The 20,845-nt window shown below is 46.2% G+C and overlaps 1 protein-coding gene across 4 annotated transcripts in view; it reads right to left on the bottom strand.

The window, feature by feature from the left end:
• The window catches only part of LOC129833640 (rho GTPase-activating protein 17-like), a 66,786-nt gene that overhangs the window by 10,034 nt on the left and 35,907 nt on the right, over nucleotides 1–20,845 (bottom strand). For all 4 annotated transcript variants that reach the window (XM_055898343.1, XM_055898346.1, XM_055898344.1 and 1 more), the window contains exons 3-13: nucleotides 11,079–11,183; nucleotides 9,575–9,651; nucleotides 8,620–8,731; nucleotides 8,433–8,509; nucleotides 7,799–7,916; nucleotides 5,953–6,021; nucleotides 5,131–5,212; nucleotides 3,909–4,036; nucleotides 2,825–2,936; nucleotides 483–564; nucleotides 119–199 (exon numbers count right to left, since the gene is read on the bottom strand). In XM_055898343.1, the coding sequence (XP_055754318.1) occupies nucleotides 119–199; nucleotides 483–564; nucleotides 2,825–2,936; nucleotides 3,909–4,036; nucleotides 5,131–5,212; nucleotides 5,953–6,021; nucleotides 7,799–7,916; nucleotides 8,433–8,509; nucleotides 8,620–8,731; nucleotides 9,575–9,651; nucleotides 11,079–11,183 (1,043 nt within the window). The remainder of the gene's footprint in view (nucleotides 1–118; nucleotides 200–482; nucleotides 565–2,824; nucleotides 2,937–3,908; nucleotides 4,037–5,130; nucleotides 5,213–5,952; nucleotides 6,022–7,798; nucleotides 7,917–8,432; nucleotides 8,510–8,619; nucleotides 8,732–9,574; nucleotides 9,652–11,078; nucleotides 11,184–20,845) is intronic.

The following is a 20,845-nucleotide window of genomic DNA, read 5'->3' on the forward strand; positions in this document are numbered from 1 at the left end:
ACAAAATCCCAATGAGGGATTGAACCATAGACCTTATGTGCATCTCATAAATAAATCCCTTTTGGGAGCATATAATTCGAATGGTGGACGATTATATGTTTCCAACATTGACACTCACCTAAAGTTGGCCTTGTGGTTCTTTGGCAAACCGTCACATGCCACCCACAAAGCCTGAAGTCTCCTGTCTGGGTCAGACACACTGTACAACACAACATTACATACCCAAATAAGATGGTACAATGTTTCAATATAATAAACACTTGTTGTGTTTGGGTTGTATTCATTAGGGCACACCATAGCAAAACGCTTTGCAACGGAAAACGCAAAAAATGATTTCTTATTTGCCAAATCCACGTTTCGGTCCGTTTTCTTCTGTTTTGTGCCTAGTGAATACGAGCATGGTCTTGAAAAGTGTTTCACTGCAGAGTGTGATGAGTATATTCTCCAGTGTATTTGTGGACAGTGAATCGTAGTATTCTTACTTGGAGGCTTGTGTCCACTCATCATACAGTGCGAAGGTCATAAGGGGTTCAGGCAGCTCTCTGAGGTAGGACTTCAGAGCTCCTGGACAGAGACACGGACAACACAACCACAAATATGGTGCATTATAGTACATGAACTGAATGGGGTTCAATTGTGCTTTTGGAAGTAGTGGGACTGTCCCCTTAAAATCAAATCAAAGCTTATTTGTCACGTGTGCCAAATATAACAGGTATTTGCTTACTTACAGGCCCTAACCAAAAGTGCAATTTTTAAGTAAAGAAATAGGTATTAGGTGAACAATATAAAAAATATAAAAAACAACAGTAAAAAGACAGTGAATAATAACAGCAACGAGGCTATATACAGGCACTGGTTTGTCGGGCTAGTTGAGGTAGTATGTACATGTAGGTATGGTTAAAGTGACTATGCATACTGATAAACAGAGTAGCAGCAGTGTAAAGAGGGGTTGGGACACACACACACACCACACGCAATGCAAATAGTCCGGGTAGCCATTTGATTACCTGTTCACGAGTCTTATGGCTTGGGGGTAAAAGCTGTTGAGAAGTCTTTTGGTCCTAGACTTGGCACTCCGGTACCGCTTGCAATGCGGTAGTAGAGAGAACAGTCTATGGCTGGGAAGGGTGGGGTCCTTGACAATTTTTAGGGCCTTCCTCTGACACCGCCTGGTATAGAGGACCTGGATGGCAGGAAGCTTGGCCCCAGTGATGTACTGGGCCGTACGCACTACCCTCTGTAGCGCCTTGCAGTCGGAGGCCGAGCAATTGCCGTACCAGGCAGTGATGCAACCAGTCAGGATGCTCTCGATGTTGCAGCTGTAGAACCTTTTGAGGATCTGAGGACCCATGCCAAATCTTTTTAGTTTCCTGAGGGGGAATAGGCTTTGTCGTGCCCTCTTTACAAACTGTCTTGGTGTGCTTGGATCACTCTAGTTTGTTGGTGATGTGGACACCAAGGAACTTGAAGCTCTCAACCTGCTCCACTACAGCCCCGTCGATGAGAATGGGGGCGTGCTCGGTCCTCCTTTTCCTGTAGTCCACAATCATCTCCTTAGTCTTGGTTACGTTGAGGGATAGGTTGTTATTCTGGCACCACCGAGCCAGGTCTCTAACCTCCTCCCATAGGCTGTCTCGTCGTTGTCGGTGTTCAGGCCTACCACTGTTGTGTTGTCTGCAAACTTAATGATGGTGTTGGAGTCGTACCGGGCCACACAGTCGTGGGTGAACAGGGAGTACAGGAGGGGACTGAGCACGCACCCCTGAGGGACTCCAGTGTTGAGGATCAGCATGGCAGATATGTTGATACGTACCCTCACCACCTGGGGGCGGCCCGTCAGGAAGTCCAGGATCCAGTTGCAGAGGGAGGTGTTTAGTCCCAGGGTCCTTAGCTTAGTGATGAGCTTTGAGGGTACTATGGTGTTGAATCCTGAGCTGTAGTCAATGAATAGCATTCTCACGTATGTGTTTCTTTTGTCCAGGTGGGAAAGGGCAGTGTGGAGTGCAATAGAGATTGCATCATCTGTGGATCTGTTTGGGCGGTATGCAAATTGGAGTGGGTCTAGGGTTTCTAGGATAATGGTGTTGATGTGAGCCAATACCAGCCTTTCAAAGCACTTCATGGCTATGAACCACTACGGTACGGTTCTGTAGTCATTTAGGCAGGTTGCCTTAGTGTTCTTGGGCACAGGAACTATGGTGGTCTGCTTGAAACATGTTGGTATTATAGACTCAATTAGGGACATGTTGAAAATGTCAGTGAAGACACCTGCCAGTTGGTCAGCACATGCCCGGAGCACACGTCCTGGTAATCCGTCTGGCCCTGCAGCCTTGTGAATGTTGACCTGTTTAATAAAGGTCTTACTCACATCGACTACGGAGAGCGTGATCACAGAGTCGTCCGGAACAGCTGATGCTCTCATGCATGCCTCAGTATTGCTTGCCTCAAAGTGATCATAGAAGTGATTTCGCTCGTCTGGATGGCTTGTGTCACTGGGCAGCTAGCGGCTGTGCTTCCCTTTGTAGTCTGTAATAGTTTGCAAGCCCTGCCACATAAGACGAGTGTCGGAGTCTGGATTCAATCTTAGCCCTGTGTTGGCGCTTTGCCTGTTTGATGGTTCGTTGGAGGGCATGGCAGGATACATGATCATTTTCAACTCAAATATACACCATTCCCACTGGACTGAATATGTTCTCAAATCCAAAGATTGCAGATTGTATTGTCTTCTACTCTGCACCCCCAAATTCAACCCCTGCATAGACTATTGAGAGTAAAGGGGAACGAAAACAACTTTAATAAGTTATAAAAGGGAAATGGGTCATACCAGCTACAGCATGGGGGTCGGAGTAAAACTCCTCTAACTGGGAGGTGGAACAGTCCAGTGCTGCCTTCAGTTTCTTTAGTTTGGAGGCCCCAGCAGCGATTCGGAACAGACCCTGAAAAGAGAGAGATACAGTTTTAAAGTCTTAAAGTTTACAAATGTTTTTTTCTTCATAGCAAATTAGAACTGGTTCAACAAACTAACCACGTTCAGATACAAATATACACGAGGAAAAATGGCAATTTGCATTGAATTGAGAAGCTCTTTGAGGGGGAAATGGATGTCTACTTTCTGTTCTAATATTAGAGAAGGCCGTCTGGTTTGGGTATGACTGAGACAAGGAAGGAGAGAGAAAATAGATACTATCATTTCACATCTAGAGATACGAGTCTTTGAGGTTGAGCGAAAGATATTTGCAACAACAGTTCTGTCTGTATAAAAAGAAAAGAAATTAAAGCGTTACAGTTGAAAACTTCCCTCCAAGGCACGAGGCTGGTTAACCAAACAAAGGACCAGACCACAGATGTCATCAGTACCAGACCGTAGGCTCTTACTCAGCATGTGTGTGAAATGGCAATTGCCTAGTCTTCTGTCTGTAACATGTTGGTTTTGATCATAAAGGAGTGGGTAGTTTGCTACACATTAGATATGGATAGGGTGACTTACCCTCAATAACTAGCAGTGCATTGAGACCTAGTGAGAAGCACTATAAAAACACTAGCCCAGGGTTACCCAACTGGCGGTCCACATTATTTGAATTGTCCCCCCAAGTTTTTTGTTGGACCTGAAAGACTGTAAAAACACCAGCAAATCAGCTCCAAGTGCTTTTCATTTTGGAAATCTGTTCCAAACTATTCCCACACATAATGGAGAGATATACTGCAATTGATCCTATACAAATGTAAGCAAGGTTTGAAATTCTTATGCTTTAGTCCAATATTATATCTGTATGGGCTTCTTGCGGTCAATTTGCCATCTACAAATAATTTGTAATTATATTCTGTCCCCCTGACCATCTACTCAAGAAAAGATCTAGTTGATGAACCCTGCGCTAGTCCATTCTTTTCCTCATCATCGTCATGGTTACCTCCTCCTTCATGCCAGTCTCCAGCAGCATCATGATACAGGCCTCTAAGGGCAGGGCGATCTCACGGTTACTCCTCTTCAGGTGCTCTTCCAGAGCCGTGCCGTACGCAGGCTTCTCCATCCATGAGTCTGTACACAGGGCACAACATGGCCGCCAGCGTAGGTCAGTTTCATTATCATGAACAGTATGTGTGGAAACAAAGATTCTGTTCTCACTGCTAGGTTATTCCTGTCATTTCAGAGCACGACTAACAGACTAACCGATTGCTCACTAATAACCAACTGCATCTTAGCACATGTCATTAATTGATCTGTTGCAGAGTGAGACCAGGGCCTCTATTCCAAAAGCACTCAGAGTAGGACTGCTGATCTAGGATCAGTTTAGCCTTTCAGTTCATAATGAATCAGCTTTATACGGACAGGGGGATACGGGCCCAGATGTGACTGTAGATGTTAAGACAATAGAGCCATTTTCACTCAAATCTAATTGAACCTGATTCAATCTAATTCCTATTTCATTAAGTCAGAGAAAAACTGCTCATTAGCACCTCTTTGTTTTACTGCTAAGGCCATGAAGAGCCAAGACATAACAAACCGACGCAGGTAAGTCACTTGAGATTTTCTCTTTTTATAACACACCTTTATCAGACTCGGTATCCTACTTAACATGACATGAAAAGTTGTCTGTGCTTTGTGAATACTGGCTTTGAAATGAAAGAGACTACTGGTTAGAGGTCAAACATATCTGACCAACTGGTTAGAGGTCAAACATATCTGACCAACTGGTTAGAGGTCAAACATATCTGACCAACTGGTTAGAGGTCAAACATATCTGACCAACTGGTTAGAGGTCAAACATATCTGACCAACTGGTTAGAGGTCAAACATATCTGACCAACTGGTTAGAGGTCAAACATATCTGACCAACTGGTTAGAGGTCAAACATATCTGACCAACTGGTTAGAGGTCAAACATATCTGACCAACTGGTTAGAGGTCAAACATATCTGACCAACTGGTTAGAGGTCAAACATATCTGACCAACTGGTTAGAGGTCAAACATATCTGACCAAGGTGATGCAGTCAGAACATTCATTGCATGAAGTGAGAAAGCATTTTGAATCAACATTCAGCTGAATTTATCCTTGCAGGAAAAGAACATTAATGTTTTGTATTTTATCAAGATAATTGTTAACAGGTTTGATTCATTAAGGTTTCCTTTACCGTTCTGTGCCTGTATGGTCGGCAGGACTCCTTCCAGAGCAGCCAGAGACCTCCTGTGGTAGTCAGCCTGGGCCTCTACCAACTGATACACGTTCACATGGCATCACACACATTCACATGGCATCACACACATTCACATGGCATCACACACATTCACATGGCATCACACACATTCACATGGCATCACACACATTCACATGGCATCACACACATTCACATGGCATCACACACATTCACATGGCATCACACACATTCACATGGCATCACACACATTCACATGGCATCACACACATTCACATGGCATCACACACATTCACATGGCATCACACACATTCACATGGCATCACACACATTCACATGGCATCACACACATTCACATGGCATCACACACATTCACATGGCATCACACACATTCACATGGCATCACACACATTCACATGGCATCACACACATTCACATGACATCACACACATTCACATGGCATCACACACATTCACATGGCATCACACACATTCACATGGCATCACACACATTCACATGACATCACACACATTCACATGGCATCACACACATTCACATGGCATCACACACATTCACATGGCATCACACACATTCACATGGCATCACACACATTTATATTGTATCACATATTCAATTTATTTCAAATGCCACACCTTAAATTCCATGGGGGGCAAGAAAGTTATTCAATCCAATACTACCCTACTGTTAATGTAACATTTCAAATGATGAGCTAAATGTGGGTCAAATGGGATCTGAAGGAAATGCTGATGTTATAATGTAGTCAGGATGAAGAATACTCACAATAACATAGTAGCGGGCGTAGTCTCCCTCCTTGGAGGAGAAGTTATACATGTCCGCAGACAGCTGGTCCTGAGGAAGGACCATGAACATCAGCACTGTTGATTGGGTCTACCCCACAGAGATTGATTGTACATCCTAGACACAGAAGGGGGCGGGGTCTGTTTGGGAAAGGGGGCCTAGTTGGAGGTTATAGATAAATGTGCTTGTGACGTATATTGTCTTGAAGCTGCAACACCCATTGTGGTTAATACATCTAGCCTGCTTTCTTTAGTATCCCTCTGGATCATTGAACCAGAACATTGAACCTGACAATGTGAATAGCATGTAAAGGTAACTGACAGCACAGTCATGACCCTTTAATAACATAGCCCTAATAACATGTATGTCAGGCTCTGTTCATACCCCTGTCACAATAACCTTCTGTTCATACCCCTGTCACAATAACCCTCTGTTCATACCCCTGTCACAATAACCCTCTGTTCATACCCCTGTCACAATAACCCTCTGTTCATACCCCTGTCACAATAACCCTCTGTTCATACCCCTGTCACAATAACCCTCTGTTCATACCCCTGTCACAATAACCCTCTGTTCATACCCCTGTCACAATAACCCTCTGTTCATACCCCTGTCACAATAACTCTCTGTTCATACCCCTGTCACAATAACCCTCTGTTCATACCCCTGTCACAATAACCCTCTGTTCATACCCCTGTCACAATAACCCTCTGTTCATACCCCTGTCACAATAACCCTCTGTTCATACCCCTGTCACAATAACCCTCTGTTCATACCCCTGTCACAATAACCCTCTGTTCATACCCCTGTCACAATAACCCTCTGTTCATACCCCTGTCACAATAACCCTCTGTTCATACCCCTGTCACAATAACCCTCTGTTCATACCCCTGTCACAATAACCCTCTGTTCATACCCCTGTCACAATAACCCTCTGTTCATACCCCTGTCACAATAACCCTCTGTTCATACCCCTGTCACAATAACCCTCTGTTCATACCCCTGTCACAATAACCCTCTGTTCATACCCCTGTCACAATAACCCTCTGTTCATACCCCTGTCACAATAACCCTCTGTTCATACCCCTGTCACAATAACCCTCTGTTCATACCCCTGTCACAATAACCCTCTGTTCATACCCCTGTCACAATAACCCTCTGTTCATACCCCTGTCACAATAACCTTCTGTTCATACCCCTGTCACAATAACCCTCTGTTCATACCCCTGTCACAATAACCCTCTGTTCATACCCCTGTCACAATAACCCTCTGTTCAGCCAGGTCATCAGATATGATCCTGTCATGATTAAGAAGCCTTAGCTGGAATATGACGCCATCTTTTCAACTTTACCTCCAGTCATTAGAGCAGGAAGGTATTCCCAATTTCTCAAGGTCATCTAGGAATAGCAGGAGTGTGTGCTCTCATGCTGCCCTGTACTGTCCCTAGACTTTCCTTTATACTCAGAGTTTTTCATAGTGCTGGAAACCTGCAGAATTCCCTGGAAACCTAATTCTCCCACTTTGCCCACCATTACATCCTCTGCTGTATGTGCACATTTGGTTATACAATACATTACATATTATAAATAATATCAGTTCAATACACTATGAAAGTAAATACATGTTGACGTGATTTCAGTGGAGACACTTGATATGGTGAATCAATCTGTAAAAAAGAGCTGTTCTGTTTTTATCCCAAATCAATCTTATAAACCAACAGCTTTTCTCCAGAGTCTTGTTACTACAGTATGTTTTTTGCTAGCGAGTGACCAGTTCCTTTTCATTGAACAAGTCTAGTTAGAATTTAATGAATACTACCTACAGTACCTTACACATCTCCACTTTGTTCAGGGCCTCGTCCATCTCGTCTTTGAGAGTCTCAACCTTGGCGACAGTGGCCTGGTAGTTTGTGGAAAAGTGAATAGACTTGCTTGCCTGCAACCACCTGGAACAAAAATAAAATATAATGGAGATGTGGAACTTTGTCTCATCTATGTGTGAACATAGATCTTCACTTGAGAAATGCACATACAACTTTTGCAAAATATTTTATTTTATTTTTGGCATATCTTTATTTTTGGGGTTCCAGTCCAGTACCTGGCTCTGGGGTTCCAGTCCAGTACCTGGCTCTGGGGTTCCAGTCCAGTACCTGGCTCTGGGGTTCCAGTCCAGTACCTGGCTCTGGGGTTCCAGTCCAGTACCTGGCTCTGGGGTTCCAGTCCAGTACCTGGCTCTGGGGTTCCAGTCCAGTACCTGGCTCTGGGGTTCCAGTCCAGTACCTGGCTCTGGGGTTCCAGTCCAGTACCTGGCTCTGGGGTTCCAGTCCAGTACCTGGCTCTGGGGTTCCAGTCCAGTACCTGGCTCTGGGGTTCCAGTCCAGTACCTGGCTCTGGGGTTCTAGTACAGTACCTGGCTCTGGGGTTCTAGTACAGTACCTGGCTCTGGGGTTCTAGTACAGTACCTGGCTCTGGCTGAGTCATAGTCTAGGACTAGTTTAGCCAGCTGTTTCCTCTGTCTCAGGATGTTGGGAATGTCCACCTGGGTAGGTATAGGAGTGATCATAAATGGTGTCATTATCATTAGTATGACCATTGGCATGCTCAGTGTTATCAATGCCAGGGTAAGATATGGAGAGTGTTGGTGGTCACCTCTGCTAGCTGGTTGAGAGGTTCCAGGATGTCTCTCTCTAGCTGGACCTCGTGTTGCATCAGCTCAGATGCTAGTCTGCTCTCTGCCTCCCCACACACATCCATCATCTTACTGCCACACACACACGTGTAAAGACACGCACATGTAAAGACACATACACACAGATAAACAGAGAGAAAGAGGAGAGAGAGAGAGACACACACGTGTAAAGACACTCACACGTAAAGACACACACGCGTAAAGACACATACACACAGATAAACAGAGAGAAAGAGGAGAGAGAGAGAGACACACACGTGTAAAGACACTCACACGTAAAGACACGTACACACAGATAAACAGAGAGAAAGAGGAGAGAGAGAGAGACACACACGTGTAAAGACACTCACACGTAAAGACACGTACACACAGATAAACAGAGAGAAAGAGGAGAGAGAGAGAGACACACACGTGTAAAGACACTCACCACGTAAAGACACATACACACAGATAAACAGAGAGAAAGAGGAGAGAGAGAGAGACACACACGTGTAAAGACACTCACCACGTAAAGACACATACACACAGATAAACAGAGAGAAAGAGGAGAGAGAGAGAGAGACACACCATTATCACTGCATTATCAATCCTAAAGCTGAGAGTAATAGGTAATGTAGGAATACCACTAACACATTTGGGGACTTTTAAACAACCATATCCATCCCTGTATAACTCTCACTAGTTTAGTCCTGTATTCTGATCATGTTCTGTGCTTATGGACTAACTTTCTCAACTGAATCTTTCTGAATCCGCATGTTAAACATGTAGAAACCATGTTCAAACCACAGATATCATTGTCTGGTTTCCCAAACACAGATGTAGCCTGGTCTTGGACTAAGAAGCATGGAGAATCTCCATTGTACCTGGGAAACCGGACCCATATACATATGTCTGCTGTCATTGCTCCACACTCACCCAATCAGTGACTCCTCCCCCAGCTGGCTTCCTCCATCCTGCATGGCCTGGGACAGGGCTGTCAGAGGGAGCTTTTTCTGTGGCAGGAAATACAAGGCATCATGGGGTTTGTAGTTAAATTGCTCAACACAAGACATGTTACTGTATCATCTTTCATCTCGGACACCCAGAACTAAAATGTTGTATTATGCGCCAGATGCTCGATTAAGTTCTGGGGGGAGACGTGTTAGAATATATAGACTAGCGAAGTGACAAGAGACTAGCGAAGTGTCCACCCCTCGAAACACAAACTCTCAGCCAGTTCTGGGCAAGTCTATTCGGAATTATAAAGGTCCATGTATCGAACACGAGATAAGCAGACAATTCTGGAGTGAAAGTAATGACAGTAATGCCAGTCATATCAGTAATGCGGCATCACTGGGGCGGGTCTGGCTCACAGTAGATTGGAAAGATAGTGGAGGGTTTGGAGAGGCCTACTCCACATGTTTGTCCACTGAGTCTCTCCTCTATTTACTGAGAGATGCTGTGTAGTGATTGCAGAGGAGAGAGAACATTGAGAGGATGGCTAACTTGTCTCAGTCTCGGGTTCCTTTCTCTAGCGCTCAAACCCTACCATGAAATAACTCAAAATTACAGTAATTGCACATCTTTAACTGACATTAGCATGTGGTTAATGTGGATGTCTAAGTTAGAGGTAAGAGCTGTTCACAACACATCTCCCTGTGAAGGAGAGATAGAAGAGGAGGGTGAGAATGAGAGATAGAAGAGGAGAGATTGAAGAGGAAGAGAAGGAGAGATACAAGAGGAGAGTGTGAGAAGGAGAGGTAGAGAAGGAGAGATTGAAGAGGAGAGGGTGAGAAGGAGAGATAGAAGAGAAGGAGAGATAGAAGAGGAAGAGAAGGAGAGATAGAAGAGGAGAGGGTGAGAAGGAGAGATAGAAGAGGAGAGGGTGAGATGGAGAGGAAGAGAAGGAGAGATAGAAGAGGAGAGGGTGAGAAGGAGAGGTAGAGAAGGAGAGATAGAAGAGGAGAGGGTGAGAAGGAGAGATAGAAGAGGAGAGGGTGAGATGGAGAGGAAGAGAAGGAGAGATAGAAGAGGAGAGAGTGAGAAGGAGAGGTAGAGAAGGAGAGATAGAAGAGGAGAGGGTGAGAAGGAGAGATAGAAGAGGAGAGGGTGAGAAGGAGAGGAAGAGAAGGCGAGATAGAAGAGGAGAGGGTGAGAAGGAGAAGGTGAGAAGGATAGAAGAGGAGAGGGTGAGAAGGAGAGATAGGAGAGGAGAGGGTGAGAAGGAGAAATAGAAGAGGGTGAGAAGGAGAGGAAGAGAAGGAGAGAAGAGGAGAGGGTGAGAAGGAGAGGGTGAGAAGGAGAGATAGAAGAGGAGAGAGTGAGAAGGTGTGATAATAGAGGATGAGAAGGAGGTAGAGAAGGAGAGATAGAAGAGGAGAGAGTGAGAAGGTGTGATAATAGAGGATGAGAAGGAGGTAGAGAAGGAGATTGTCCTTACGTGTCTCTTTTCTGCCTCCGTTCCGATGTGACCCTGTAGACAGGTGACCAGTCTCTTGTGTGCGTTGTGGGACACCAGACGGACCAGCTCCAAGCGCCTCTCAATCTGCAATCACACATTCACACTCATGATCGTCAGAAGAAACTAGGTCAGAAGAAACACAAATGAACACAAGCACACACACACACACATCGTCACAAAACACATAATAGAATGGTACCGCAATATAGTCTTTCTCTATATCAGTGCTCTCCAACCCTGTTCCTGTAGAGCTACCCTCCTGTAGGTTTTAACTCCAACCCTGTTCCTGAAGAGCTACCTTCCTGTAGGTTTTAACTCCAACCCTGTTCCTGAAGAGCTACCCTCCTGTAGGTTTTAACTCCAACCCTGTTCCTGTAGAGGTACCCTCCTGTAGGTTTTAACTCCAACCCTGTTCCTGTAGAGGTACCCTCCTGTAGATTTTAACTCCAACCCTGTTCCTGAAGAGCTACCCTCCTGTAGGTTTTAACTCCAACCCTGTTCCTGAAGAGCTACCCTCCTGTAGGTTTTAACTCCAACCCTGTTCCTGTAGAGGTACCCTCCTGTAGGTTTTAACTCCAACCCTGTTCCTGTAGAGGTACCCTCCTGTAGGTTTTAACTCCAACCCTGTTCCTGTAGAGGTACCCTCCTGTAGGTTTTAACTCCAACCCTGTTCCTGAAGAGCTACCCTCCTGTAGGTTTTAACTCCAACCCTGTTCCTGAAGAGCTAACCTCCTGTAGGTTTTAACTCCAACCCTGTTCCTGAAGAGCTACCCTCCTGTAGGTTTTAACTCCAACCCTGTTCCTGAAGAGCTACCCTCCTGTAGGTTTTAACTCCAACCCTGTTCCTGAAGAGCTACCCTCCTGTAGGTTTTAACTCCAACCCTGTTCCTGAAGAGCTACCCTCCTGTAGGTTTTAACTCCAACCCTGTTCCTGTAGAGCTACCCTCCTGTAGGTTTTAACTCCAACCCTGTTCCTGAAGAGCTACCCTCCTGTAGGTTTTAACTCCAACCCTGTTCCTGAAGAGCTACCCTCCTGTAGGTTTTAACTCCAACCCTGTTCCTGAAGAGCTACCCTCCTGTAGGTTTTAACTCCAACCCTGTTCCTGAAGAGCTACCCTCCTGTAGGTTTTAACTCCAACCCTGTTCCTGGAGAGCTACCCTCCTGTAGGTTTTAACTCCAACCCTGTTCCTGTAGAGGTACCCTCCTGTAGGTTTTAACTCCAACCCTGTTCCTGTAGAGGTACCCTCCTGTAGGTTTTAACTCCAACCCTGTTAGTGTAGAGGTACCCTCCTGTAGGTTTTAACTCCAACCCTGTTCCTGAAGAGCTACCCTCCTGTAGGTTTTAACTCCAACCCTGTTCCTGAAGAGCTACCCTCCTGTAGGTTTTAACTCCAACCCTGTTCCTGTAGAGCTACCCTCCTGTAGGTTTTAACTCCAACCCTGTTCCTGAAGAGCTACCCTCCTGTAAGTTTTAACTCCAACCCTGTTCCTGTAGAGGTACCCTCCTGTAGGTTTTAACTCCAACCCTGTTCCTGTAGAGGTACCCTCCTGTAGGTTTTAACTCCAACCCTGTTCCTGTAGAGGTACCCTCCTGTAGGTTTTAACTCCAACCCTGTTCCTGAAGAGCTACCCTCCTGTAGGTTTTAACTCCAACCCTGTTCCTGAAGAGCTACCCTCCTGTAGGTTTTAACTCCAACCCTGTTCCTGAAGAGCTACCCTCCTGTAGGTTTTAACTCCAACCCTGTTCCTGAAGAGCTACCCTCCTGTAGGTTAACTCCAACCCTGTTCCTGAAGAGCTACCCTCCTGTAGGTTTTAACTCCAACCTTGTTCCTGAAGAGCTACCCTCCTGTAGGTTTTAACTCCAACCCTGTTCCTGTAGAGCTACCCTCCTGTAGGTTTTAACTCGAACCCTGTTCCTGAAGAGCTACCCTCCTGTAGGTTTTAACTCCAACCCTGTTCCTGAAGAGCTACCCTCCTGTAGGTTTTAACTCCAACCCTGTTCCTGAAGAGCTACCCTCCTGTAGGTTTTAACTCCAACCCTGTTCCTGAAGAGCTACCCTCCTGTAGGTTTTAACTCCAACCCTGTTCCTGGAGAGCTACCCTCCTGTAGGTTTTAACTCCAACCCTGTTCCTGTAGAGCTACCCTCCTGTAGGTTTTAACTCCAACCCTGTTCCTGAAGAGCTACCCTCCTGTAGGTTTTAACTCCAACCCTGTTCCTGAAGAGCTACCCTCCTGTAGGTTTTAACTCCAACCCTGTTCCTGGAGAGCTACCCTCCTGTAGGTTTTAACTCCAACCCTGTTCCTGAAGAGCTACCCTCCTGTAGGTTTTAACTCCAACCCTGTTCCTGGAGAGCTACCCTCCTGTAGGTTTTAACTCCAACCCTGTTCCTGAAGAGCTACCCTCCTGTAGGTTTTAACTCCAACCCTGTTCCTGTAGAGCTACCCTCCTGTAGGTTTTAACTCCAACCCTGTTCCTGAAGAGCTACCCTCCTGTAGGTTTTAACTCCAACCCTGTTCCTGTAGAGCTACCCTCCTGTAGGTTTTAACTCCAACCCTGTTCCTGAAGAGCTACCCTCCTGTAGGTTTTATCCAACCCTGTTCCTGTAGAGCTACCCTCCTGTAGGTTTTATCTCCAACCCTGTTCCTGAAGAGCTACCCTCCTGTAGGTTTTAACTCCAACCCTGTTCCTGTAGAGCTACCCTCCTGTAGGTTTTAACTCCAACCCTGTTCCTGTAGAGGTACCCTCCTGTAGGTTTTAACTCCAACCCTGTTCCTGAAGAGCTACCCTCCTGTAGGTTTTAACTCCAACCCTGTTCCTGGAGAGCTACCCTCCTGTAGGTTTTAACTCCAACCCTGTTCCTGTAGAGCTACCCTCCTGTAGGTTTTAACTCCAACCCTGTTCCTGAAGAGCTACCCTCCTGTAGGTTTTAACTCCAACCCTGTTCCTGAAGAGCTACCCTCCTGTAGGTTTTAACTCCAACCCTGTTCCTGTAGAGCTACCCTCCTGTAGGTTTTAACTCCAACCCTGTTCCTGTAGAGGTACCCTCCTGTAGGTTTTAACTCCAACCCTGTTCCTGAAGAGCTACCCTCCTGTAGGTTTTAACTCCAACCCTGTTCCTGTAGAGGTACCCTCCTGTAGGTTTTAACTCCAACCCTGTTCCTGTAGAGGTACCCTCCTGTAGGTTTTAACTCCAACCCTGTTCCTGAAGAGCTACCCTCCTGTAGGTTTTAACTCCAACCCTGTTCCTGAAGAGCTACCCTCCTGTAGGTTTTAACTCCAACCCTGTTCCTGAAGAGCTACCCTCCTGTAGGTTTTATCCAACCCTGTTCCTGTAGAGCTACCCTCCTGTAGGTTTTATCCAACCCTGTTCCTGTAGAGGTACCCTCCTGTAGGTTTTATCTCCAACCCTGTTCCTGAAGAGCTACCCTCCTGTAGGTTTTAACTCCAACCCTGTTCCTGTAGAGGTAACCTCCTGTAGGTTTTAACTCCAACCCTGTTCCTGTAGAGCTACCCTCCTGTAGGTTTTATCTCCAACCCTGTTCCTGTAGAGGTACCCTCCTGTAGGTTTTAACTCCAACCCTGTTCCTGTAGAGCTACCCTCCTGTAGGTTTTATCTCCAACCCTGTTCCTGAAGAGCTACCCTCCTGTAGGTTTTATCCAACCCTGTTCCTGTAGAGGTACCCTCCTGTAGGTTTTATCTCCAACCCTGTTCCTGAAGAGCTACCCTCCAGTAGGTTTTATCCAACCCTGTTCATGTAGAGGTACCCTCCTGTAGGTTTTATCTCCAACCCTGTTCCTGAAGAGCTACCCTCCTGTAGGTTTTATCTCCAACCCTGTTCCTGAAGAGCTACCCTCCTGTAGGTTTTATCTCCAACCCTGTTCCTGAAGAGCTACCCTCCTGTAGGTTTTAACTCCAACCCTGTTCCTGTAGAGGTAACCTCCTGTAGGTTTTAACTCCAACCCTGTTCCTGTAGAGCTACCCTCCTGTAGGTTTTATCTCCAACCCTGTTCCTGTAGAGGTACCCTCCTGTAGGTTTTAACTCCAACCCTGTTCCTGTAGAGCTACCCTCCTGTAGGTTTTATCTCCAACCCTGTTCCTGAAGAGCTACCCTCCTGTAGGTTTTATCCAACCCTGTTCCTGTAGAGGTACCCTCCTGTAGGTTTTATCTCCAACCCTGTTCCTGAAGAGCTACCCTCCAGTAGGTTTTATCCAACCCTGTTCATGTAGAGGTACCCTCCTGTAGGTTTTATCTCCAACCCTGTTCCTGAAGAGCTACCCTCCTGTAGGTTTTATCTCCAACCCTGTTCCTGAAGAGCTACCCTCCTGTAGGTTTTATCTCCAACCCTGTTCCTGAAGAGCTACCCTCCTGTAGGTTTTAACTCCAACCCAGTTCCTGTAGAGGTACCCTCCTGTAGGTTTTATCCAACCCAGTTCCTGTAGAGCACATATGTCAGAGTCAAGGCCCGCGGGCCACATCCGGCCCGCGAGAAGGTTTTTTACGGCCCCTGGGATGATCTTGATTTATTATTAGAACCGGCCCGCAGACCGCAGCAAGCCGGCAGCCCGCAGATCTTTTACACGCACCAATACTACATTTCCCACAATGCAACGGTGACGCACCGAGCAGTAGGCTGCTTCATTTCAATATTTATTGGCACAGCAGTCGTCAGCATCACAGTAAAATTAACTTTCAGATACCCATCAAAAATGGCAAAACGGAAGGTGGACACTGAGACCGACGGAGCACCTGCGATGTGTGGACACAGGAGCGGACTGGTGGCGAAGATACGGGAAAAGATGCAAGAGGAAAACGCGACAGGTGAGCTGACAGCTTATCATTGTATCATACACCAGGAAGCGTTGTGCGGTAAAGCCTTGAAAATGGAGCATGTAATGAGCATCATCACGCGCACAGTTAACTTTATCAGAGCCAAAGGTTTGAATCACCGCCAGTTCAAGGCATTTCTGACGGAGTTAGAAACGGAGCATGGTGATTTGCCTTATCACACAGAGGTGCGATGGCTAAGCCAGGGAAAGGTGCTTCAAAGATGTTTCGAGCTTCGTGAGGAGATTTGTCTGTTCTTGGACAGCAAAGGGAAAGACACAACACAACTCCGAGACGAAATGTTTCTGTGTGAAATGGCTTTTCTGTGTGACATTACGAGTCATCTGAATGCAATGAACTTGCAGCTGCAGGGTCGGGATCATGTCATCTCTGATATGTACAGTACAGTGAAGGCATTTAAAACCAAACTGACTCTGTGGGAGACGCAGATGCGGAAAGAAAATTTGAGCCACTTTCCCAGCTGCCAGACCATGAAAGAGAAGCTCTCTACCAGTGCGTTCCCGAGCGCACAGTTGGCTGATAAAATAGGTATGCTTGCCGCTGACTTTCGACGCCGATTTGCTGACTTTGAAGCACAAAAAAGCAGGTTGGAACTGCTCGGTAACCCATTTGCTGTTGACGTGGAAAGCTCACCACCAAACCTCCAAATGGAGTTGATTGACCTCCAATGCAATGATGCACTGAGGGCAAAATATGCGGCAGTGGGTGCTGCGGAGTTCGCCCGTTTCCTCCCCGACACAATGCCCCAGCTGCGCATCCAGGCTGCTCAAACGTTGTCTATGTTTGGCAGCACATACCTGTGTGAACAACTGTTTTCTTTGATGAACCTGAACAAAACATCACACAGAAGTCGACTTACTGCTGAACACCTCCACTCAATTCTGAGGATTTCCTCAGCTCAGAGCCTTACCCCGAACATTGATGAACTTGTGGAAAAGATGGGACACCACCAAGTATCACCCTCAACCTCAAACAAGTGAACATTACTGTGCAATCACATATTTAGAGTTTTTACTCAGTTCAAGTTTAAAAGTTAAAGTTTAATATTTGTTTTCACTGCATGTTACTTCTCCTTAAACAAAGTGTTGTTTTTGATTAATAGATTTTTGCACTTTATTTTATTGTATTTCAATCCAATTATATTTTAAAAATATTTCAGTTGAGTGGATGATAGAAAATTGCTATTATTGTTTTTTTCTTTGAAGTAAATTTAGCCCACTTTTGCTAAAATAGAAAATATAGGCTACTGATGGTGCCTTGAATACCGGTTTCTTTCATTTAATGTTCATGTTATGGGGATTTTTATATAAAGGAAATTTGTCTTTTGTGTCTGTTGAAAATTAAAGATTACTGACAGAGCCATAAGAAAATATTGCTTTATTTATCTGATCATATTGGAATATATTTGTTAGGTTTTCAGTAGGTTCAATTAGGTTCACTAGACTATATGCGTCATTTAAAAAATTTTCAATGAACATTCGAACAGTCCGGCCCTCGGCTTGTAGCTAAATTTTTTATTTGGCCCTCCGTCCATTTGACTTTGACACCCCTGCTGTAGAGCTACCCTCCTGTAGGTTTTAACTCCAACCCTGTTCCTGAAGAGCTACCCTCCTGTAGGTTTTAACTCCAACCCTGTTCCTGAAGAGCTACCCTCCTGTAGGTTTTAACTCCAACCCTGTTCCTGAAGAGCTACCCTCCTGTAGGTTTTAACTCCAACCCTGTTCCTGAAGAGCTACCCTCCTGTAGGTTTTAACTCCAACCCTGTTCCTGTAGAGGTACCCTCCTGTAGGTTTTATCCAACCCAGTTCCTGTAGAGCTACCCTCCTGTAGGTTTTAACTCCAACCCTGTTCCTGAAGAGCTACCCTCCTGTAGGTTTTATCTCCAACCCTGTTCCTGTAGAGGTACCCTCCTGTAGGTTTTATCTCCAACCCTGTTCCTGAAGAGCTACCCTCCTGTAGGTTTTAACTCCAACCCTGTTCCTGAAGAGCTACCCTCCTGTAGGTTTTAACTCCAACCCTGTTCCTGAAGAGCTACCCTCCTGTAGGTTTTAACTCCAACCCAGTTCCTGTAGAGGTACCCTCCTGTAGGTTTTAACTCCAACACTGTTCCTGTAGAGGTACGCTCCTGGAGGTTTTAACTCCAACCCAGTTCCTGTAGAGGTACCCTCCTGTAGGTTTTAACTCCAACCCTGTTCCTGTAGAGGTACCCTCCTGTAGGTTTTAACTCCAACCCTGTTCCTGTAGAGGTACACTCCTGTAGGTTTTATCCAACCCTGTTCCTGTAGAGGTACCCTCCTGTAGATTTAATCCCTACATGTCCCTACATGTTGTGTCTTAACTGTCAGCTGACAGACAGATGGAGGGGTGTTGAGGAAGAACCAGCAGGATTGATACAGGTAGTGCTCTCTGCAGGGAGCAGAACAAGGCTGCATTAGATTATCTTAATATTGATGCAAGACAGGTTAGAGAGATATGCGTATGAAGAACAGATGAATCTATGGGAATTTGAGAAGGGATATATTGCTCTCTATGGGTGTTATGATCAGTGAACAGTTAATACAAGGGCCCTATCAATGCAACGCAGAAGACTGATGTATTACATTTACAGCAAACTATCACACCCACAATCCCCTTCCATAGCACACTATCCCTTTCCATAGCCCACTATCCCTTTCCATAGCCCACTATCCCCTTCCATAGCCCACTATCCCCTTCCATAGCCCACTATCCCCTTCCATAGCCCACTATCCCCTTCCATAGCCCACTATCCCCTTCCATAGCCCACTATCCCCTTCCATAGCCCACTATCCCCTTCCATAGCACACTATCCCCTTCCATAGCCCACTATCACCAACCATAGCCCACTATCACCAACCATAGCCCACTATGACCAACCATAGCCCACTATCACCAACCATAGCCCACTATCACCAACCATAGCCCACTATCACCTTCCATAGCCCACCATCCCCTTCCATAGCACACCATCCCCTTCCATAGCACACCATCCCCTTCCATAGCCCACTATCCCCTTTCATAGCCCACTATCCCCTTTCATAGCCCACTATCCCCTTTCATAGCCCACTATCCCCTTTCATAGCCCACTATCCCCTTTCATAGCCCACTATCCCCTTTCATAGCCCACTATCCCCTTCCATAGCCCACTATCCCCTTCCATAGCCCACTATCCCCTTCCATAGCCCACTATCCCCTTCCATAGCCCACTATCCCCAACCATAGCCCACTATCACCAACCATAGCCCACTATCCCCAACCATAGCCCACTATCACCAACCATAGCCCACTATCACCAACCATAGCCCACTATCACCAACCATAGCCCACTATCACCAACCATAGCCCACTATCACCAACCATAGCCCACCATCCCCTTCCATAGCACACCATCCCCTTCCATAGCCCACCATCCCCTTCCATTGCACACTATCCCCTTCCATAGCACGCTATCCCCTTCCATAGCACGCTATCCCCTTCCATAGCACGCTATCCCCTTCCATAGCACGCTATCCCCTTCCATAGCACGCTATCCCCTTCCATAGCACGCTATCCCCTTCCATAGCACGCTATCCCCTTCCATAGCCCGCTATCACCTTCCAAAGCCCGCTATCACCTTCCAAAGCCCGCTATCCCCTTCCATAGCACGCTATCCCCTTCCATAGCACGCTATCCCCTTCCATAGCACGCTATCCCCTTCCATAGCCCGCTATCCCCTTTCATAGCCCACTATTACCCTTCCATAGCACACTATTACCCTTCCATAGCACACTATCCCCTTCCATAGCCCACTATCCCCTTCCATAGCCCACTATCCCCTTCCATAGCCCACTATCCCCTTCCATAGCCCACTATCCCCTTCCATAGCCCACTATCCCCTTCCATAGCCCACTATCCCCTTCCATAGCCCACTATCCCCTTCCATAGCCCACTATCCCCTTCCATAGCCCACTATCCCCTTCCATAGCCCACTATCCCCTTCCATAGCCCACTATCCCCTTCCATAGCCCACTATCCCCTTCCATAGCCCACTATCCCCTTCCATAGCCCACTATCCCCTTCCATAGCCCACTATCCCCTTCCATAGCCCACTATCCCCTTCCATAGCCCACTATCCCCTTCCATAGCCCACTATCCCCTTCCATAGCCCACTATCCCCTTCCATAGCCCACTATCCCCTTCCATAGCCCACTATCCCCTTCCATAGCCCACTATCCCCTTCCATAGCCCACTATCCCCTTCCATAGCCCACTATCACCAACCATAGCCCACTATCCCCTTCCATAGCCCACTATCACCTTCCATAGGCCACTATCACCTTCCAAAGCCCACTATCCCCTTCCATAGCACACTATCCCCTTTCATAGCACACTATCCCCTTTCATAGCACACTATCCCCTTTCATAGCACACTATCCCCTTTCATAGCACACTATCCCCTTTCATAGCACACTATCCCCTTTCATAGCACACTATCCCCTTTCATAGCACACTATCCCCTTTCATAGCACACTATCCCCTTTCATAGCACACTATCCCCTTTCATAGCACACTATCCCCTTTCATAGCACACTATCCCCTTTCATAGCACACTATCCCCTTTCATAGCACACTATCCCCTTTCATAGCACACTATCCCCTTTCATAGCACACTATCCCCTTTCATAGCACACTATCCCCTTTCATAGCACACTATCCCCTTTCATAGCACACTATCCCCTTTCATAGCACACTATCCCCTTTCATAGCACACTATCCCCTTTCATAGCACACTATCCCCTTCCATAGCACACTATCCCCTTCCATAGCACACTATCCCCTTCCATAGCACACTATCCCCTTCCATAGCACACTATCCCCTTCCATAGCACACTATCCCCT

This window comes from Salvelinus fontinalis, chromosome 34 (genome assembly GCF_029448725.1).
Source record: "Salvelinus fontinalis isolate EN_2023a chromosome 34, ASM2944872v1, whole genome shotgun sequence".
Lineage (NCBI taxonomy): Eukaryota > Metazoa > Chordata > Actinopteri > Salmoniformes > Salmonidae > Salvelinus > Salvelinus fontinalis.